Below are 19993 nucleotides of genomic sequence, written 5' to 3'. Positions count from 1 at the left end.
ATGGGTAGACATTAAACTACTCCTTTATTACATTATTACTTACTGCTGGAGCTGAAACTATAAATGTTTCAGGGAAGAGAGAATGATTTTCTCCACTCTCAATATACATGTTATTGATGTCAAATGTGCAGCGGAGGTCATCTTGATGCACAAGGCTTTTGCTCATAAATTTACACAAAAATAGATTGACAGATAGAAGTGATTACAGATATAAGTGCATTTTTAAGCCATCTATGTGAAATAATAATAAAGATCAGAGTGACAATACACGAACTATAATGGGTAGAGCTGTCATATGCTGTCATGAGACTGACACATAAATGCACTTTGGTCTCCAATCCAACATGGTTTGAATAGTCTGGATTAGAGGCATGCACAGCATAACCTAGCTCGACTGTAGCTATAACATAGTCCATCAAACACTCTTCAAACAGCACTCCGTAGTCTTTTTCTTGCTTTTCATTTCCTAAAACACAGTGCTGTACCCTCACACATCTGCTGTTGGCATGGCAATTTTTAATGAGGAAATACGTGGGTATTGTTTTGACGAAACGGGTAGGTAAGGAAGGATCCACCTTCAGGATATACATATATGCTCAAAGGGTTAGAAAAACGGTGAAGTGATTCTAATTAGCTAACCGAGTCTTTGAATTATGCCCACAGAAGCATACGTGCCTTTATTATTCTGCATGAAGGCTCGGCATCGCTTCATGCCATTCTGTTGAAGTGGATGGTCTAACACTGGCTGATGACATACAGCCGCGGTTGGCGCTGACTGAAAACAGATCCCTCCTAAGCCTCAAACCGGTGCTCACTCTGGTGCTTTCCTAGCACCGAGGACGGCCCGCATTTAATTTTCCCCTTCCTGTCTTTATTTGAACACCCTTGTCTGAGGATAGATTCGCAGGTCTGTTACCGCTTGCGAAAGTGACTGAGAATCCCAACCGTAAAAAAAAAAATGTAATTAATTCAGAAATGGCTTGTCATATTGCCGCTGTTCCACTTCGTGGTGAAAATCATATAACATCCCCGTTCACGCACGGAAGGAGATCCACTCCGGTGTTTCACAAAAAGCCTTTCATTCTGCGGAACTCATTGGAAAACATGCAGAGGAGTGAACTGTGACCCAGGTAATAATCCAACTGATTCTCGTGATTAGTATTCCACCTTTCCGTAAATGCACTGTCTGCTCCACACTGAGGAAACACTGCATTGCATTAAAATGATCACAGAAGCTGCAAATGCACTGAAACAGCCTCAAACCATCACAAGAATCGAAATTAACTCCAATGAAAACAACAACAACAACAACAACAACAACAACAAAAAAAAAACTACCACAGCCACAGCGGCTGGAAAGATGTTTTTCATTTCCCGCCTTTTTTTCTGTTTGAAAGGTCTTGTTTGTTGGCAAGGAAATGGGGATCTCAGTGGGAAAGAGAGAGGCATGCTAATTACTCAATCCACACTTCCTCTATGATTCAGAGTGAGTCACACCTGCAGTCCTCAGTATAGCCTCCCCTTCGAAATCACATTTCCACTGAACCCCCCCCCCCCCCCCACACTCCACCAACAACTAGCTGAGAGGTTCCGTAATAAATTGTTGAAATTCCAGTGGTACTATAAGCTCCCCTCACCAACCATGTCATGCCCTTAAATGCACTAGCCAACTGGCTATTGACTATATTCCACACACGCCATATTGCACTACGGGAAGTCCAGCTGTTGGGAGAATCTATATTAGTGGTAAATCTAGCATGTAAGCCAGCTAGCAGGATGAAGCCAATTGTATTTCATCACCACAAACTCCTAATCATAGTCACCTAACGACTAAGACCAAAATATGTAGGCTATAATGTAACTGGATCCAGACTGCACTTCTGGTGAGTTATTTTGCTTATCAGATTTGTTCCGTTAGCATAATACTGTGTTATATCAAAGGTATTCCAAGGGAGAACCCCAGGCAGGTTCAATGAAAGTGAGTGAGCCCTCATGAACCCAAACCATAATGCAACCATAATGCCAATCAATGGTGAAGCACAATGCGTTGTCAAAAATCACTGTTAGCTTCACTTATTGAGTTAAAGAAGCCTCTTTCCTATCACTACAATAACGTCATATAGATGTATATATTATACACAGTCCTTCATGTATATGTATTCTACACTGTATATACATCTCCTTTTTCAGAAAGTGACAGCCTCAAATCCTTTATGTCCAACCTTTTCTTGGGCATTTTCCTAGATTTGATTAGCCGCTGCTTAGACTGTGGGACACAATGGAACATACAGAGCAGAGGAATTAACTTCCATTGAGCTTCTCCCCATTTAGAGCCTCCAAAGAAAATGCCACAAAATGGGACGCAAAACAAAGGCGAGCAAGCTGGAACTAATGAGGAGAAACACCCTTGCACTCTTCTCCTGCAAAAACAAGCACATTTTAAACCAATTACCTCATTTAACTGGATTTCAGAGCAAAGCCATGGCGCAACGCTACGGAAGGCACCGCAAACAGAACACAATAGCGCCAATTTTTCAAGGGTTCTGTAACAGGAATACATTTTCATCTTATTTACTGTATTTGTGCATTCTCTTTAGGATCAAACACAAATTGAAAAGCACTTTGAGCACTTTCTATGAAAAGATAAATAAACATAGGGTTACCATAATTTTATTAACATTAAATATAGGGTTTTTAAAAGTTATCACCATTATTTGTAATGAAACCGAGGGACTATCTATCCATCCATTACCGATACCCGCTTATCCTGGGCAGGGTCGCTGGTGTGCTGGGGCATATCCCAGAGTGCATTGGGCAAGAGGCAGGAATACACCCTGGGCAGGCCGCCAATCCATCGCAGGGCACGCACACCATTCACTCACACATTCATATCTATGGGCAATTTAGAGTCTCCAATTAGCCTACCTGCATGTCTTTGGACTGTGGGGGGAAACCTGCATGGGGAAAACATGCAAACTCCACACAAATAGGACCAGGCCGGGATTCAAGCCCAGGACCTCCTTGCTGTGAGGTGACAGTGCTACACCGAGGGATCAGTAAATTAACTACCAATGACTTTAATAGTTAGGGTGTTTGATTTCAAATATTTTCATTGTTTGCTAGATTTAACTACTTCAGTTTTTCCTCAACAAATGATTTATGTTTCTTGCAATCTCATTTTTATGTTAAGGCAGTGGTGTCAAACTCGTTGCCATGGAGGGCCGTGTGTATGCAGGTTTTCATTCCAGCCTCAGATCTTGATTATATAATTAGTTAAATTATTTGCTGAATTAGGGATGCAGGTTTGTGCACAATGGTGACCCGACGTCTATGGTGACCCGCATTGTATAAATAAAAATGTTCTTATATTCTGTGCTTCAATGCAGTTAAACGCATATGGCTGAATGAGTAATTGGACTCAATTAAGGCAGCATTAATTGGTTGGAATGAAAACCTGCATACACACGGCCCTCCATGGCAACGAGTTTGACACCACTGTGTTAAGGGTTTGGGTTCTGCTGTGACAATTGGACATATTTTTTCAACAATGGCTTCAATGGCCACATTTTAAACAGCTTTAAACAGCATGATGTCACAGACGTTACAGTCTGGAGGGTGTATATCCTTACACACTTCAAGTCTCCATGGTGATGTCACAGGCACACCAAGCATAAATCAGGTTTGCATTTGACATCTAACCCATTTATGCATGAAAGTAAGAACACATTAATATAGAACAGCGCATTCTGCCCATCAAAGTTGCCATTTACATATGCGTACACAACTGGATATTCACTGAAGCAACTTAACGAGCTTAGTGAACCTGGGGCAAGGGCACACCAGCAGTACATTAAACATACTGGAAGCTTGATAATACACAAAACAGTTTACCATAACAACTTCCCACACAAACCATCTGTGGGTTACGGGAACATTTCTGTCCAACCAGTAAGATGTAAATATATATTTTTACAATCAACTCAGAGATTATATTTCAAATCAGATTCTAATACACAATCTTAAAACTCACAATTGGCGACTTCATCATTCTATTCTGTGAGAACTATTCTGAAGTATTGTGTGATAAAAAACAAAATAAAGTATCTCATTGAAACCCATGGCAATAACCATTCCTTTAGCACCTCTCCGCACCTGACCCCGACAACAATAACTCAGAATAACCCTGATAATACTGTCAATAAGCAGGGGAAGGAGTCGCTTCAACTCGAGGCTTAAGCTTGTTATAATGCCAGGATCCATGGGGATTCACAGGGTTGGTTCACATACTGCTCAGCTCTTGGGTCTAGTAAAGTCTTACTGATATGGACCCCTATTCCAGCAATGCGTTCACTATCAGATCACAGTTAAGGCATCCATGTACTAAAAAAAAAAACTGAACTTTTCAAGCAGAACAAAGAGTTGTGAGATACGAAAGACAGTGTTTTGAGTTTGTGTGTTGCGGTGTGTGCAAGCCCCTAGCGCAAACAACCCACCGATTCGCAGACCCCCCTAGCCCCCCCCATCTCCAATTGTGCAAAAGCGTCCTACCCAAAAGGTTCGCCACAATTAAATAATTAAATCTGATTAGATAATAGATGGTGAAACTCATAATGTGATGTAGCTAGCTAGCATTTCCATATCTTTTATAGATTGTTATCACGTCTTTTATTCGGCTACCTTTCTGTCCAAACAATATTAGTTTGGCTTACAAATGAGGTCACACTTTCCTCAGTTACTTCTTCCTGAAACGTCCTGTACTCCTTTTTTTGCTGTAGGGTATGCTCCATACCGTACATAATAGTGGGCTCTGGTAATAGCTGCCTCATAATCAGTCTGCACCCCCATTGGCGTAGTATATCATAAAACAAAAAACGTGGAAGTCACATTGAGCATTCTGACAAAGGTGTTCTGGGACATGTTCAGCGATGATTCTTTTTCATAGTATTGTTTCGTCATTTGGAGCACACTGCCTACTTTGCCATTATCAGACCACTGCCAAATGAATGTCATCCTGAAAAGATCTGAAACCACAACAGTTCAAGGGCCCCATAAACTAATTAAATGTGACAGTTTAAGTGGGGTGAAAACAATGTTTCTGATGATTTCATTTCTGCAATTAGCTCTGCTGAAATAAACAACCGAATCAATACATTTCCAGCCAAATCAAGTCAATGTGAATCAGGCAATAAAAGAAGTAAATGAAATACAATACAGCACACAAGGTCGCTATCCAGAAAAACTTATAAAAATTAAGAAACCTACACATAAACTTAAAAAATGAAAATATTTTGACACGGAGTGCAAGTGTTTTATAAAATAGGTTAGACAACTTATTGAAACAATCAGCTATAAAATTCTGAAGATATCACTACTGTGAAGCGCTTCAAAAATAATGGAAAAAGAAGCAACATGATATCCAACCTTTACAAGACATTAAGGCCTCAACCAACAGATCACTTCAGACAGAATGGAAGAATTTACATTCAAAACAAGCATAACAAGCACGAAACCGTCCAGACCCACGGCGCACCTCCTGCGCATGCGCCTCCAAAGGTCATCTGTGAGTGAGTGAGTGAGTGAGTGACCACAATTTGCGGCGCATAGCCCATGGTGGCAGTCCAGCGGCACCATGGGAAAAATGGAGATATCTGAACTAATTTGAAAACCTCTATGAAGAAATATTCACTTTAAATCTCAGATGCATTTAAATCTTTAAATCTTATTTGCATATTCTTTTCTTAATTATAGTGCAATGTTACATTCATTATTCTACCTAATTAACACATGATGCAGCACATACACATAAAAGCATGCAGACTGAAATTAGCATGCGCACAAGCTAACATGCACACCAGAAACACTCACACACACGCACGCACACACACAAACATGTTTGTATTTTGTTTCGTGTACATGTTTATTCCATGTTCGTTGTATTTCTTCATGCTTCGGCAATATGCATATATGTACGTCATTCAAGTAGACCTTATTTGAATTCGAATTTGAATAACTCAAGGGACACCGAGCGGTGTATCGCTTTCACGTCTGAGGGTGTGCCTGCGCGCGCGTCAGCGGCTTCCACGCAAGAGGCAACAGTATCAATCCCTTGAAATCACTTCAGAAACAAAATGGAAATGAGTAGGAGAAGAAGAGCCGAGATAAGCTCTCTTTCATAAGCAGAAACTAACATCGTTGTGCGAACCGGGGAGACACGATGTTGACGGCACACCGTCTGGGAGTCAAAAGGTGCGTGCGAGATTGACATGTTCGAAATCAAAAAAAGGCACGTGCGAAAACGATAGTGAACATTTTTGTAAATGAAAGTCGCCCGCGGTGTAAAAGGATGTAGCAAAGCGGGCTCAGAAGCGGGCACAGGTCTGCAACAGGAGGAGACATCAGACATCAGCTCCCCAGAGTCAGGGCAACATAATGACCGGCTTCCCGTAAATCACGTTTACAGCGGCAATCACACATCTATTGAAATAGTACCGCACGGAGGCGAATGAAGGACACGTCGTAGCGCCGCAATAAAATAAACAGACAGCGTGGAGTGACTAAGAGACGGATGATTTCATCCTTAAAAAAAGGCAAACTGCGAGATGAGGAGAATGCACACAGGTCTCACAGACGTCAGAGAGAGACGCCTCGAGCGAGACAGCCGTCCACGCACAGAGAGGAGGGGAGGGGAGAGGAGGGGAGGGGGCGCCCCGGCCGTTCACCTGCCGGATGCCGAGGCGGTAGGCCACGATGCGGTCCACCGCGCCGGGGTTCATCTGGGTCCACTGCAGCTTGTAGCCGTAGACCCGCGGCCGGTTCTGCCACAGCGGGCTGTAGGTGTCGTAGAAGAACTCCGGAGGGTAGGCCCTGCCTGCAACAACAGACCGGAGAGAGAGCCGCGTTTCACACTGTGGGGCTGTTCCTGCTTTCTCTCTCTCACCCGCCAACCGATATTTCTTAATAAACACTGAAAAAATAACAGCACGAAAGCAATGCAATCCTTTGAAATTGACGGTAACGGCCATAATTATAGATCAAAAGGTTGGTGCATTATTTTCATAATTTTAGGGATAATGTGGTGCAATCATTCGTAAGATTATGAAGTACGCTTTGTGGAAGTAGACCCAAACAACTGTACTGGAAGGACACATTTGACCATGAGTATAAATAATAATAATAATAATAATAATAATAATAATAATCAAGCATATCAAGTATGAGGCAAATTATACAGTTTAAAAAAATCCTTTACCCCATCTTGTTATAAAAAACTGATTCATCTGACAGCGTCAAAGAAAGCATATTAAATGTATACCCGTCCTACGCACTAGACTAGTGCTTAAAGCCACAGGGACACGCTTATGTTCTGTGACATGGCTGTCATATACTGTCACAGGCACGGGGAATGTTGCGACGGGGCTTATCTCAGCACACGCTGTTGTGTAGGGAGCGGATTCCTGCGAGCACAGAGCTTCGGAGACGAGATTAATTAACGGAAGGCTTGCGATCTCGCGTCAACGGTTCAAAGAGTGGAACCAGCGGGGGGGGGGGGGGGGGGGGGGGGGAGAAAATAGAGGCTTGCTGAGCCGAGGAGACGTCACAGAGAGGGCCTGACAGGCAGCTGGGCCGGCCTGTTCCCCCTTTCAAAACACAAAACCACCCGTTCGGGGGTGGAGTGTTGCCCGACAACACAGCATTAGAACTCATTACCTAATGGTGAGCTATGGCTCCGCAGTGCTTTTTGCAATAACCTCTTCCATGCAAACCAGTTTGTCGAAAAGATCTAGAACCGGTGGAACGGTTGATTCAGAAAACATCGCATAAGAGCAGCGGCATGTTTCATGAACCTCAAAAATGACAGACCTGCCAATGAAATGCACGCTAGCAGGAGGTGAGTAAGAAGGCTCTCATTCCACACGTTCCAGTAACAGTAACATTACAATCTGCACCTCCCAAAACACCATTTCAGAACTCAACACCCCATTCACCTCTGATGAGCAGAAAAGTGCTTATCAGTGGCCAGACTCTCAGTTTCCGATCACAAACATAAATGGGTTATTTTCAGCCAAAGAACATTTTGGTGCCATATGCAGACTACAGTTTAATATGTAAAAAGGTATTACGTTTGACCATTACATATTCAGAGAAATTGAAACTTTTTATTTGTATTTTTATTTTAGCTTACTGACTTTATAATCATTTACGCACATGCCTGGATGTGGGCAATTTACAATTTACATTAATTTCTGAAACAAATAGATCCTGACAGACTGCAACGGTGTATTATTTCAATTTCATTAAACATACATACATTAATAAAAGAATAGTTGTACCAAGTCGTGCCTACAACATTTGTAAACTGTGTATGTCAAAGCTTCAAACTAGAACTTGTATAACCACAGAAGTAAGATATGCATGTTCGGAGAAAGATTTTGAAAAAAATATATAATATCTCAGTTCCTTTTAATTACATCAACATTTGAAATAAAGCCAATGGCACTGCAACTGCTGAGACAGTTTAAACTGAATGAGAACACTAAAACAGCTTTTTGATGCCACAGTGATTCTGTCCAAATTCAAACTTGAGCTATGAGTCCAGCTGCCAGGTGTTCAGCACAGCACAATGGAACAAAATGGGGTTTTGGCTTTTTTTAGTCAGCAGGTAATTTGAGTACTGTGACAAAATTTTAGCCAGATAAAATGACTCCTGTTGAGCTGAGGTAAAATACCCCAGATGTAACACCATTCTGGTATTATGGTTTCCCTGATACCATAAATCCGAAGCCATGGAAGTGTTAAGCTACCACAATGTTAAGGCATCTCTCTCACAAGGAACAGAGGGTGGAGAGAATCCCTTACCTTGATGGTAATCCAGCAGCTGTTCATAAGTGATTTGCATGATTACGGAAAGTTTAAGAAGGATCAGCCTGTAACAGACAACTCCTTTTTTTTCTTGATCACTTCTATTTTAGGATCTGCACCTTCATCCACTTGACACAAAACAATCTGAGCAACAATAGTTTGGTTCAAAAAATCACAGATTTGCTGAAATGAAAATGATTGTTCATGGAATATATCAAATAATTATATCCCCTCTTCTGCTGTTGGGTTCCCCTTACTAAAACTGATAAGCTTATCAATAGTTGTACAGCAAGGCTGCTAAAGACTAGTTCACAGGATGGTTTTTGATTTCACCATAAAATCACAACCAGTTTAGACGCAAGAAACCAAGTGAGGGAGGCTAACTGCGATCAACTGGTTTGAATCGATCAGTTATGGGCTGAGTAACAATGAAAGTCTTGAGGCCCTCCATGATTAGAAGAGGATCCCTTTTCCTGAACATTACCACCTTCAAAGAAAGTTCTCTGCCCTTTCTGTATGTTGTCATTAAATATTGCTAATGCACAGCCCAGTACATCAGAGAAGAACACTCAGCTTGTCCATGTATGGATGCCATTATTGTTATTTGTACTGCAGTAGAGCCAAACCTTAGAGTTATGAAGCATCCTGTTGTCTGCAAAGGGCGTCCAATAATTTCAAGCACTGTTGATATGAAACTATTATTTGATATTAGCACCGGCTAGAGCACATGGAAATTCATCTGACAGGTTTGGCACAGCAGTCATTCAAACACTGACTACTTCCAAAATTCTATTTTTACAATCCGCACACACAGATCCTGATATCGGAAGATGACAGTGTTATGGATTTCATCTCAGAAATCTAAGAGGCAGAAAAACAACACGAGGCCCTTTCATTACTCTGGAAAGAATATGTTCATTTTCAGTGATTTATTGTTGGCAGGCGTGCGTATCTCTTCGTTCACTATGTCTGTGGGGGGGGGGACGGGACGACATCCACACCTTTGGCAGCGACTACGTGCAGATGGTTGGAATATGAACCACTTGGAGAAAGGATCGGAAGGGCTAAAATGCTATCTGGTCTTTGCCGACGCGGTGGGGGGTGGTCGACGATGCAGAGACACTGACGAGCTTGATGTGTATCTGAGAAGGGGAGGTTATCACTGCCCCCACTTCAGGTGGCTACACGCTCTCCGTGTGCCACGTGTGGGCCTGATATATGAATACTGAAAAGGTAGAGGCGGAAAAAACAGCACATTTCATCCTCTCCGGAGAGGGACTGAGATGGCACCGGATCAAAGGGATAAACCAGCGGTTCTGCCCGTTGCTCTAAACTGCTCTAACTGCCGTGTTGGAGACCCTAATGCCTGCCAACATCTGGGACATGTTGATGATCCATAAACCACCTTCTGGCCTGTTAGGGATATTAAGATAAAAGGAAGTTGGATTGCTCCGTTGTAATGTTGCTCTTACTTCGAGTGACACATTCTTTTCTTAAGGGCACTCAGAATCTCTCAAAGACTAATCCAGAAAAGGTAATAAAATAGAGCCATCAATCTAAAGCCGCAGTCTTTTCAATGTATTTCTGAAAATATGTTGCTTGACCAATTTGAATGCAGATTAAATAACATCCACATTGACATGCAACACACATACTACACTCTATGCAAAGCCGATAATGTAACATGGCAGGCCCATAAAAAGGCCTGTCAGGAACATAACATGAAACAGGTAAAAGGAAACGGAGTTACCTGTGACCAGGAAGGTGCAGCGTCCGGCCCCCGCCTCGTTGATGATGTCACAAGTGTACTCCCCATAACCCTCCCGGCTCAGGCTCCGCACGTTGAACTCGGTCTCGTCCTGCAGGTCGAACTGGCCTGCATTCAGCAGCCTCGAACCCAACCTCCACTCATACCTGAGGACCCGCGAAGGATGGGCCCGCAGCACTCGGCAGCTCATGGCGAAGGAGCGCATCAGCCCTTGGCGGATTTCCGTGAACACTTCTTCCACCGTGGGTGGATCTGTACGGGACGGGAGAGAGGACACCTCAACAAATCCTTCCCTGCATTTTATCCATCTGTCTCCAACAGGGTAATCAATCATTGTTATAAGGCAGATTTATTTACAATACAATACAATACAATACAATACAATACCAGATAACTTGATGTATCTTTAAACCTTGGGGTTTTGACCAAAAGGGGATATTTTGGTTGGGTTTCATCACTTGACAAAAAAAAAAAAAAAATGCCAAATGAAGGTGGCATTTGCAGTAATAAACGTCCACAGAAACGACTGTGCTTAAAACAGGGGCAAGGGTGTTCTTCATAATAATTTGTTTGTGGAATAATGTTCATTAAAGGATAATCAACAAATAAATCTAGATCTCAATATTTTCTGTGTACTTTGAGTGTAACAGAACCATCTACATTTTATTTTCTCAAATATATCCCCAAGCTCCACTATGAGACCTGACAAACACTATCCAGAACAGAACAGATCCAGTGTCAAAAAATGAAAGCTCAAAATTTCAAATCACCCCGCATATTGTTAATCTCATTCGACCACATATTGACTTTAGAAGTGGAACTTGGTTGGACTGACTGCTAAATTTTGCATATTTCGAAGCTAACACAATAATTGTCAAAATAATCCACTTCCTCAATTATATGTTTACCTACCAAGACTTTTTTTCAGTCTCACTGCTGAAAAGTAATGCCCTGTACACAATTCTGTCTCCTTAGCTTTATGGTCTTTGCCAATAGATTTTCTACGTAATCATTTTTTATAAAGTGATCACTGCGTAGGCTACTTTTTTTATTTAGGCAATGATATTCAGAAAGTATCTGGAAAATGAGAAAATTGTTGTGCAGAATAATATACAAATTATAATATATTTATATATAATATATAATATATAATATATAACCTCCGTTACTTAAACCTCTGCAGAAAAAAAATATATATTTTTTTAATAAGGTACAAAAACAGCAATTGAGAAAAAAAAACAGCAGTTCTAAACTGTTGTCAGTTGTCGATGTGTTACAGGACACCAGGGGCCATTTTAAGGGAACTTATCATGAATCTACCATACAGTAATGCCCAGTCAATACATATGATCCAGGTACAAAATGAATATGAAATATTCTACAGGAAGCCAACAAGCACTTGAAAACTAGTACATCTGGAACATGTTTAATTCCAAGTTTTAAGCACACACTTACCAACAACCCTCGCAGGGCTTTTGAGTTTTTATTCTTCGAGCCAAGGTAAGAGCTTTTTAATATTCTCAGAACACAGAACAAAATGATAAACAGAGGGAAAAACATTGTCAATAGCTATTGTAGCACTGTGCATGCCTGCACATAAACTTACGCCTAGCTTCAAGGATGGCCCCGGGAGGGGACTGAGAGGGACAGAACACACACCGCTTCCTTAAACAACCTTTCATGATGATTCACAGAATTAGCATACAGCAGATAACAGAAAATGCACATGAACTGCCGTCTCAACAGAGGTGCAAGGGTTTATTTTAGGTATTACTCATGCAAATAAATTATTCAGTCAGTGCTTGCTGCAGGCTTTTGTTTACAGAGGCTACATTTGTTGACCTTTGCAAAGCATTCAGCGCTGTCGTTCAATTCAAATGTTGTTCTCAAAAACCAGTTATTAAAATTTATGTCCACGTTTACTGCAGCAGCTGAAAAAAAAAGATTAATTGTGCCATGTTGGGGTAGCAGCATGACACACGCTTTTGTGCTCCAGGGCTTCACCCCAACACAATTTTGTTGACGCATAAAGGACAAACTGATTCGAAAACAATAACAGCAGAATTATGTCCTTCGCTTTGAAGAATAGCCATTTGCACTGTTGCCATTTTGCTTGTGAACTGGCTTCAATTAGCATTTCTGCCAAATAGAGCGAAGTGAAAGGCACGAAAAGGCTTTATCAAAGACAATGGAAATGAGATTGATCAAATCCAGAAATGCTGCAGCTGGACCAAGGGCCTGATACAGTCCAAAAAGCCAGCAACAACTCCCAACTGTGAGCAATCGCATTTTTAAGGTTCCAGCAATACCACTGAAGCGTTACAGTCATGCTTTAAGTTGTGCATACAAAGAGGCACTTGCCTGACTAGACTTCTACAGTTAAAGGCTACAGAGTCAGGTGCTTACACATCAAAGCTACAGCGAAAAATGACTTGACTGTGTGTACAATTTTTATTTATTTATTTCCACTTTGAATGCTCTTTGCTTCGAGAAATGGAAGTCTGCCCTTTATGGAATAACTTAATGTGCTTTCACGCTTTTTTTTCAAAAAGTAAGACTCTGAAAAGGCTCTGAAACTGCTCAAAGAAAACACCTCAGAGGATTTGGAGGCATGGAAAAAGGAGAAAGTTGAGAGAAAAGCCCTGTGCTACAGTAACCCTGGTGTTTACTGTACTATACCAACATCCAAATGTGTTGCTGAAGACTCATACTTTAGCTGTAATATTTCAAAATGCCCCCTCCCTTTGAATGTCTTACTATCAAGTTTAAATTGATCCTAGATTCTGTAAATTAATAAATCCTCCCCCACCCCACCCACATACATTAATGGAACAGTATTATTGATTCCTTTCAAAGCCCTAAGGCTTGTCTTTTTGTAAAATACTGTGACTTTACAGAGTAGCCTGCTCATCAGTTCATGCGCTGCTATGGGTAAGAACCTGGGAGCCTCATTTCCATATGGGGCACTGAACCATGGATACTTGTTATGATTAGTAGTAGTTGGGCCATAGAACTCCATTCAACTTTTCTGTGTCATTATAGGAAGAGTAATAGTTCTGGGAGAATTTGCCTTTGTTGTTTGCACAGAATGTGTCCGATGTGCTGACCTCATACAACTGATAAGCAAATTCAATTTTAATAACAGAAAACAGTCATTTGGCTCTGATATATAGTACCTTGGAGACATTGGAGGTAATACAGATATTCTGAAAGAAGTCACTTATTCCAGTCATTCTTTAAATAGTCCGTTTTTCAAAGGGAAGAATAACGTTTTCAGCAACACAAAGGAGGAAAACAAAACCAAGCTCAAGGCACCCACAGCAAGTGACACCCCAGTCCCCAGTCATTGTGTACCTCCATCCAAGCACTCTGGCACATGCCCCTGCCTGCTGAAGGATGCTGGCTCATAAATCGGTAATTAGCTCCTTGCTGATCTGAGCCTTGGTTGCACCACTTATAATTCCCTCTGATCTGTGGAGACCAGAGGCTCAGCCTGCTGAAGTTGAAGGAATAAGCGCTACAGGAGTTGACATTGTGTTTGACTGATGCTTTGAGTCAGGGTGCTCAAGGGTGGAGATGAAATCTCTTGATTATTTTTATTTCTCTCTTTTTTTTTTTGTTCTCATTTCGATCTGGTATTGAGGGCGCAGCTGAAATTTAACTTCCTGCCAACGCTGAGGGAACTACTGCCTGCGGCGATGTTTTTAAAATGTTTTTTTTTTCTTTCTGGTTTTAGTTACAACGGACTGTGGGTAACACATCCAGTGGGATATTTCATTTATTCCAGTGACCCTTGTGAGTCACTGGCTGAGGTTAGGGAGGTGCATTGAACTGGAACATGAAAAGAACATTTCTAAATTCGGTGGGACGAGGGTAGTTCTGTCGATAACGGATCGCTATTTTGGATCCACTGCTGCACAGACCCCACCCAGATTCACTGAGCATTTGTATGATTTGGACGGTTCATCCTCTTCACTGAGCCCACTACATTAGAAAAATCTTATTAGATCCTTATATTTGCACTAAGTAGCACTTCAGTTTACAGCCCTGATACCACTTAATTTCAGCATAATTGTTGCTTTGCTCTGTTTCGGTGAAATGAGCCACACACTCCAGGGAAGTGTGAGTAATTGAAACTTAACACCGCAATGTTACCGCACTTTAAACAGCATTATTGCCCCCCTTTATCTGAAATATCACTGGAAAGTGCCATTTACATCTTGTCATTAACTTGCGCTATCTAATGCTAACACTGTTACCCTAAGGGTTTGCTTCTTATACAGACCCATGTATGGAACTGCTGCATAAGAACAATGTGTTCTGAATTAGTTACTTTGTTATGAAGTCTCTGTAAAATAAAGAGCTAATCTCAATCCTGCTGCACCTGAGATTAATATACTGAAAAGATGTATTGCCATACTAATGACCGCAATTTATTTTCTAAGCCAATTTTTATCCCCGATTTTCTACTTTTTCCTCACAATTTGGAATACCCAGTTGTATTCGAAGTTCTACCCTATTGCTGAAACTTCATCAATCAATTTAAGAGAGTGCAGGCTAGTGCATGCACCCTCCGAAATATATTCAGCCAGCTGCCACTTCTTTCAACTCCGCAGTTTACCAGCTGAGCTGCACAGTCGCACCAGATGACTGTTCATTTTACACAGCCAGCGCAGACGAACTGCTAACAGACCGCAGGTGCCAAATCGATCACTCTTGCATGAAGAAGCAGGGACAACCTTGCTGACTAGAACCTTCGCTGAGTGACGCAGCCGCCAATTTACGTGTCACCCCGCAGGAGTGTTGGCCCCGGTCATCACAGTCAATACCCAATGCGAGACAGCCGGATGAGCATTTACACTCAGACTCTAGCCAAATGCTAGCCTGACAAAAATGTATTTGAAACACCTCGCAGTGAATGAAAATGAATTGAACGCCGCGGATGTCAATGTTCTTCTTTTGTTGCGAATGACTGGAAAATTCTATGCAAACGGTTTAAAAAAGCAATCCAAGTAAAATAGATCATTTGCAAATCGTGGGTTCGTGAAGCGATTGGCAAATGATAAACTACAGTACAAGGCCGAACCGAGGCAGATTGCTTCACCAGCCATCTACAGTATCATAATCAACAGAAGTGAAACATGGTAGAGAAGGTGTTGCTCTGAACGATTTCTCAAAGCAAATTATGACTTCATTCATTTGCAGAGCAACTGAACATTTCTGACTGAACATTTTGAAACAGACATCCTGCCTATGCCAAAGCCAGCAAGGGGGAAACAAACCATTCACCATCTATATTCTTGGCTTTTGATGCCACTGTCTGCATGGTTAAAACGTGGCTTGTGTTTGTATATTATATGTAAAACAGTACATTTAAGCATACATTATGTGACATACCCACAGCTTGAGATAACATATTTCAGAGTGCTCTTTGCAGGATATGCCTGCGGTAACAACCTTCCAATCTTTTAAAAACAATATGTCCTTGTGCAAAAACATTTTATCTATCCAGAGTAAGCAATCCTTTCACAAAGCGTATGTAAACACATACACATACACACATGTACACTGCACACACACATGCACACATCAGTTTAAACAAATGTGGGAGATACATACTCTCACCAGTCAACAGAAAACACCAATTACTATGTGATATATGCACTAACTGGCCACTTTATTAGGTACACCCGTTGCATTTAGGCATGTAGACATGGTCAAGACGATCTGCTGAAGTTCAAACCAAGCATCAGAATGGGGAAGAAAGGTGATTTAAGTGACTTTGAACGTGGCATGGTTGTTGGTGCCAGGTTTGAGTATTTCAGAAACTGCTGATCTACTGGGATTTTCATGCACAACCATCTCTAGGGTTTACAGAGAATGGTCCGAAAAAGAGAAAATATCCAGTGAGCGGCAGTTCTCTGGGCGAAAATGCCATGTTGATGGCAGACGTCAGAGGAGAATGGTCAGACTGGTTCGAGCTGATAGAAAGGCAACAGTAACTCAAATAACCACTCGTTACAACCGAGGTATGCAGAAGAGCACCTCTGAACGTACAACACGTCGAACCTTGAAGCAGATGGGCTACAGCAGCAGAAGACCACACCCGGTACTAGCAAGTGGCCGGTGAGTGTATATATATATATATATATATATATATATATATATATATATGTGTGTGTGTTTGTGTGTTTGTAATACAATTATATTAATATATTAAAATTGTATTTTATATAAACATGGATACAACTGTGAAAACTGTTCACTGTATTATTTATCTTGGAATTGCCATACTTGCCATGTAGGGGAATTATGTAATTATATGTTTTCAAACTATTGAGTATTATTGCCCAATAGGCGTGATGCCTCTACTTGAGTTTAGAAACCCAGGAGGGATGGATTTCACAAAGCTTTAAGGACAAGGTTGTTGGGCCCTTCTCAAGACAGCATGGATAAACAATACAGGAAACGTAGAGAAGGAGCTGACAATAGAGGTGGGGCATGATTCTGAAAAGATCTGATGTGAACCAATAGCTATTGCCTCACAAAAAATACCAATGCGATTCCAGCAATAGGAGCACATCAATACATTTCTACATGCAAACTGCCTGAACCTGTACGTATGCTTTGGATTCCAGCCTTATTTAACAATGTTTTCTCTTCGAGACAACGGAAATGGGTGTCAACTGAATCTAAATGGAAATACATACTACACATCGGATTCAGCCATCTTTGAATATGACATTGAAAAAGGTTCCGATTCAGAACAGAAAATAGTCATTCCTCAAGGTCTCAGTAACTGAACAGATCTCAATTGAACTGCCAGTTGCAGGGTTTGCTTGCTTCTTTCCAATGATGAATTGTCATAGCTGCATCGGTCAGACTTGCTTTCATTTTATATAGTACATGCTCTTAAACACAAAACACAAACAAAAAAATATTTGTATGGTGTTTTAAAAAAAAAAAAAAAAGATCTCTACAACACAACTGGCCTGAAACCTTTCCAGAGAGTAACAGAACATTTTGGAAGAGGATAGCATTGTGTGTTACTGCGTCTGCAAAGTGAAGGTCTGGCTTTGAGGAAGAGGGAAATGAGCTGAAGATTTTGCCAATTGGGCCACATGACTTAAACCACATTGAGGCATGGCCACTTATCCTGGGGCTGCAGTGTAGTATAAGGGTTAGGAAACTGGACCTGCAACTCAAAGGTTGTCGACTTCATTCACAGCACGGGTGTAGCTATGAGCGAGGTACTTAACCTGAACTGAAGTGGGCTGTATGCAAAAATATAATCTGTGTAAGCTGTTCTGAAAAAGAGCATCTGCTAAATGCTAAAATGTAATATAATGGTCGTACATCATAATTAGGTACAGTCTGGCCTTGGTTAATTGTCACTCTATCATCCGCCCCAAGTTTAACCAACCAATCGCCTCACAGGTCACAAGTGCTCTGAATTTGTGTGCACATAATTTTACTGATTTCTTTTTGTGTTCTCCAGTGTGTATTACTAAATGAAAACCATGTTGGCCCGAAATTATTCTAGTGGTAAAAGGAAACGTGTGGCTCTCTTATTTCAGATAAATTAAAGATAATAAATCATTTGGGGGCAGGAGGCTCTGTCTCATCCCTTGCTTTGGAATACGGTTTTGGGGTAACAACCGTGAAAAACCGTGAAGAAACGAAGAGAAAATGCATTAACCCTTTGATGCACAGCATATTCAAACCCCTTAAAATGACAACATGGGTTAAAAATGACCATGGGTCCAAAATGAAAAGTGATTTTCTTTAATATTTGTGTTATTTAAGTCCATCCATCCATTATCTCATTATCTAAACCACTTATTCATAGTCAGGGTTTTTTTTTGGGGGGGGGGGGGTTTGGGGCCTATCGCAGCATGCATTTGGTGAGAGGCAAGAATACACCCTGGACAGGTAGCCAATCCATTGCAGGTATTATATTAGTAATTTTGTCATTTTTATGGCAGTGAAACATGCTTATTTGTTCCTATAGTGACTGTGAAAGATCACCAGGAACACCATTCATCTGTTTTTCCAACTTGTCATTGTTGCATAGAGCTCTGTCACATTGTGGTCAACACTAATGGTTGACTTTTCAGTCTTTGACTGCAGGGCAGACAACATCAGTACTGTAAATCTTTAAACTAGTAAGCCCTTCTTTTGTATTTTTAGTAAGCTAACTAGTAAGTAGCACCTAGGAGTAAGCTAGTTTGTAAGTTAACTAGTAAGCTATTTTAGCTATGTCTAAGCAACGTAAACATGGCAAGCTAACATGAACAATTGTGGAAATTTAAAAGTTAATGCATAAAATCCGTCCATCACAACTATCCTAAATATTTTTTGAGGTAATTGTTTTGTAAAACACAACTTACATGTAGCAGATGTGTTGTATTGCAGAAGTCCTGTAGAGTTGTGAGATGTTTGACAGGTTGACAGCAAACATGTTCCAGACTAAAAATCACTATGGGTCAAATGTTCCTCAGTAAGAAAGTAAAAATTTTGAATAATTTTTAAAAAATAATAAAAAAATAAATAAAAAACACAATGTATATTGAATATCTGGAATATTAAATGATAAAGTCTATTATTTTCAGATATAAAACACTTAACCATGCTTGAAATACTGTAGAACAATTAGAAGCCATGCATAAGTGGCATATGCAGATGTGTTCTAGTGCTGCTGAACATTTGCAAAACATCTCAACAATCACCGGAGTTGGGGAAAAATGGAATACAAGTAATGGGATTACATATTTAAAATACAAATAAATAAATTGTAAATGTAACAGTAATCTGTTGCAATTACAAAAAAAAAAAATGGCTGTAATCTGAATGAAGATTGCAGAAACAAAAACCTGTATACACAACGGTCCTCCAGGACCAGAATTTCCCACCCCTGACTAACTGTAAGAGATTGGGATGGGAACTGTGGATGGGGAAGCGGTGGCTAGTCCCCCATATTTCAAACAGTAAATAAATAAATAGTCAAAAAGATTCACAATTGGGTGTGGCGGTTCAGCCAAGATAAATGGGTGGGCCAGCCCAGGATACTATTAAATGTCAACAGTGAGGCTAACATTCACAGCAACAGATGACACGAGGTAGCTACTACGAATAAGCAACCTCACCATCATCCATCAAAAAAAAGCAACACACCCAGACAAGTAAGGAATGGCAAAATTAAAAAGCTAGCTAGTGTTCTTGAAAATACAGTAACCGTAAAAATACAAGTGGTCGTATTTTTTAAAACCAGGCTAAAAAACCACAACACATGACTTTGGGAAACAAGTCCCAAAGTCGTGTATATTAGCCTATAATAGGGAGACCCTGCACATTGACTGCAGAAAA

General features: G+C 40.8%; 1 protein-coding gene across 2 annotated transcripts in view; it reads right to left on the bottom strand.

The window, feature by feature from the left end:
• LOC118230858 (MAM domain-containing glycosylphosphatidylinositol anchor protein 2-like) overlaps positions 1 to 19993 on the bottom strand; it is a 137436-nt gene that overhangs the window by 36946 nt on the left and 80497 nt on the right. For both annotated transcript variants that reach the window (XM_035424269.1, XM_035424270.1), the window contains exons 9-10: positions 10610 to 10879; positions 6720 to 6868 (exon numbers count right to left, since the gene is read on the bottom strand). In XM_035424269.1, coding sequence (XP_035280160.1) covers positions 6720 to 6868; positions 10610 to 10879 — 419 coding nt within the window. The remainder of the gene's footprint in view (positions 1 to 6719; positions 6869 to 10609; positions 10880 to 19993) is intronic.

The sequence above is a fragment of the Anguilla anguilla genome, chromosome 6 (assembly GCF_013347855.1).
Source record: "Anguilla anguilla isolate fAngAng1 chromosome 6, fAngAng1.pri, whole genome shotgun sequence".
NCBI lineage: Eukaryota > Metazoa > Chordata > Actinopteri > Anguilliformes > Anguillidae > Anguilla > Anguilla anguilla.
Note: the sequence above shows the minus strand (reverse complement) of the source record. Positions and strands in the feature narration are given on the sequence as shown.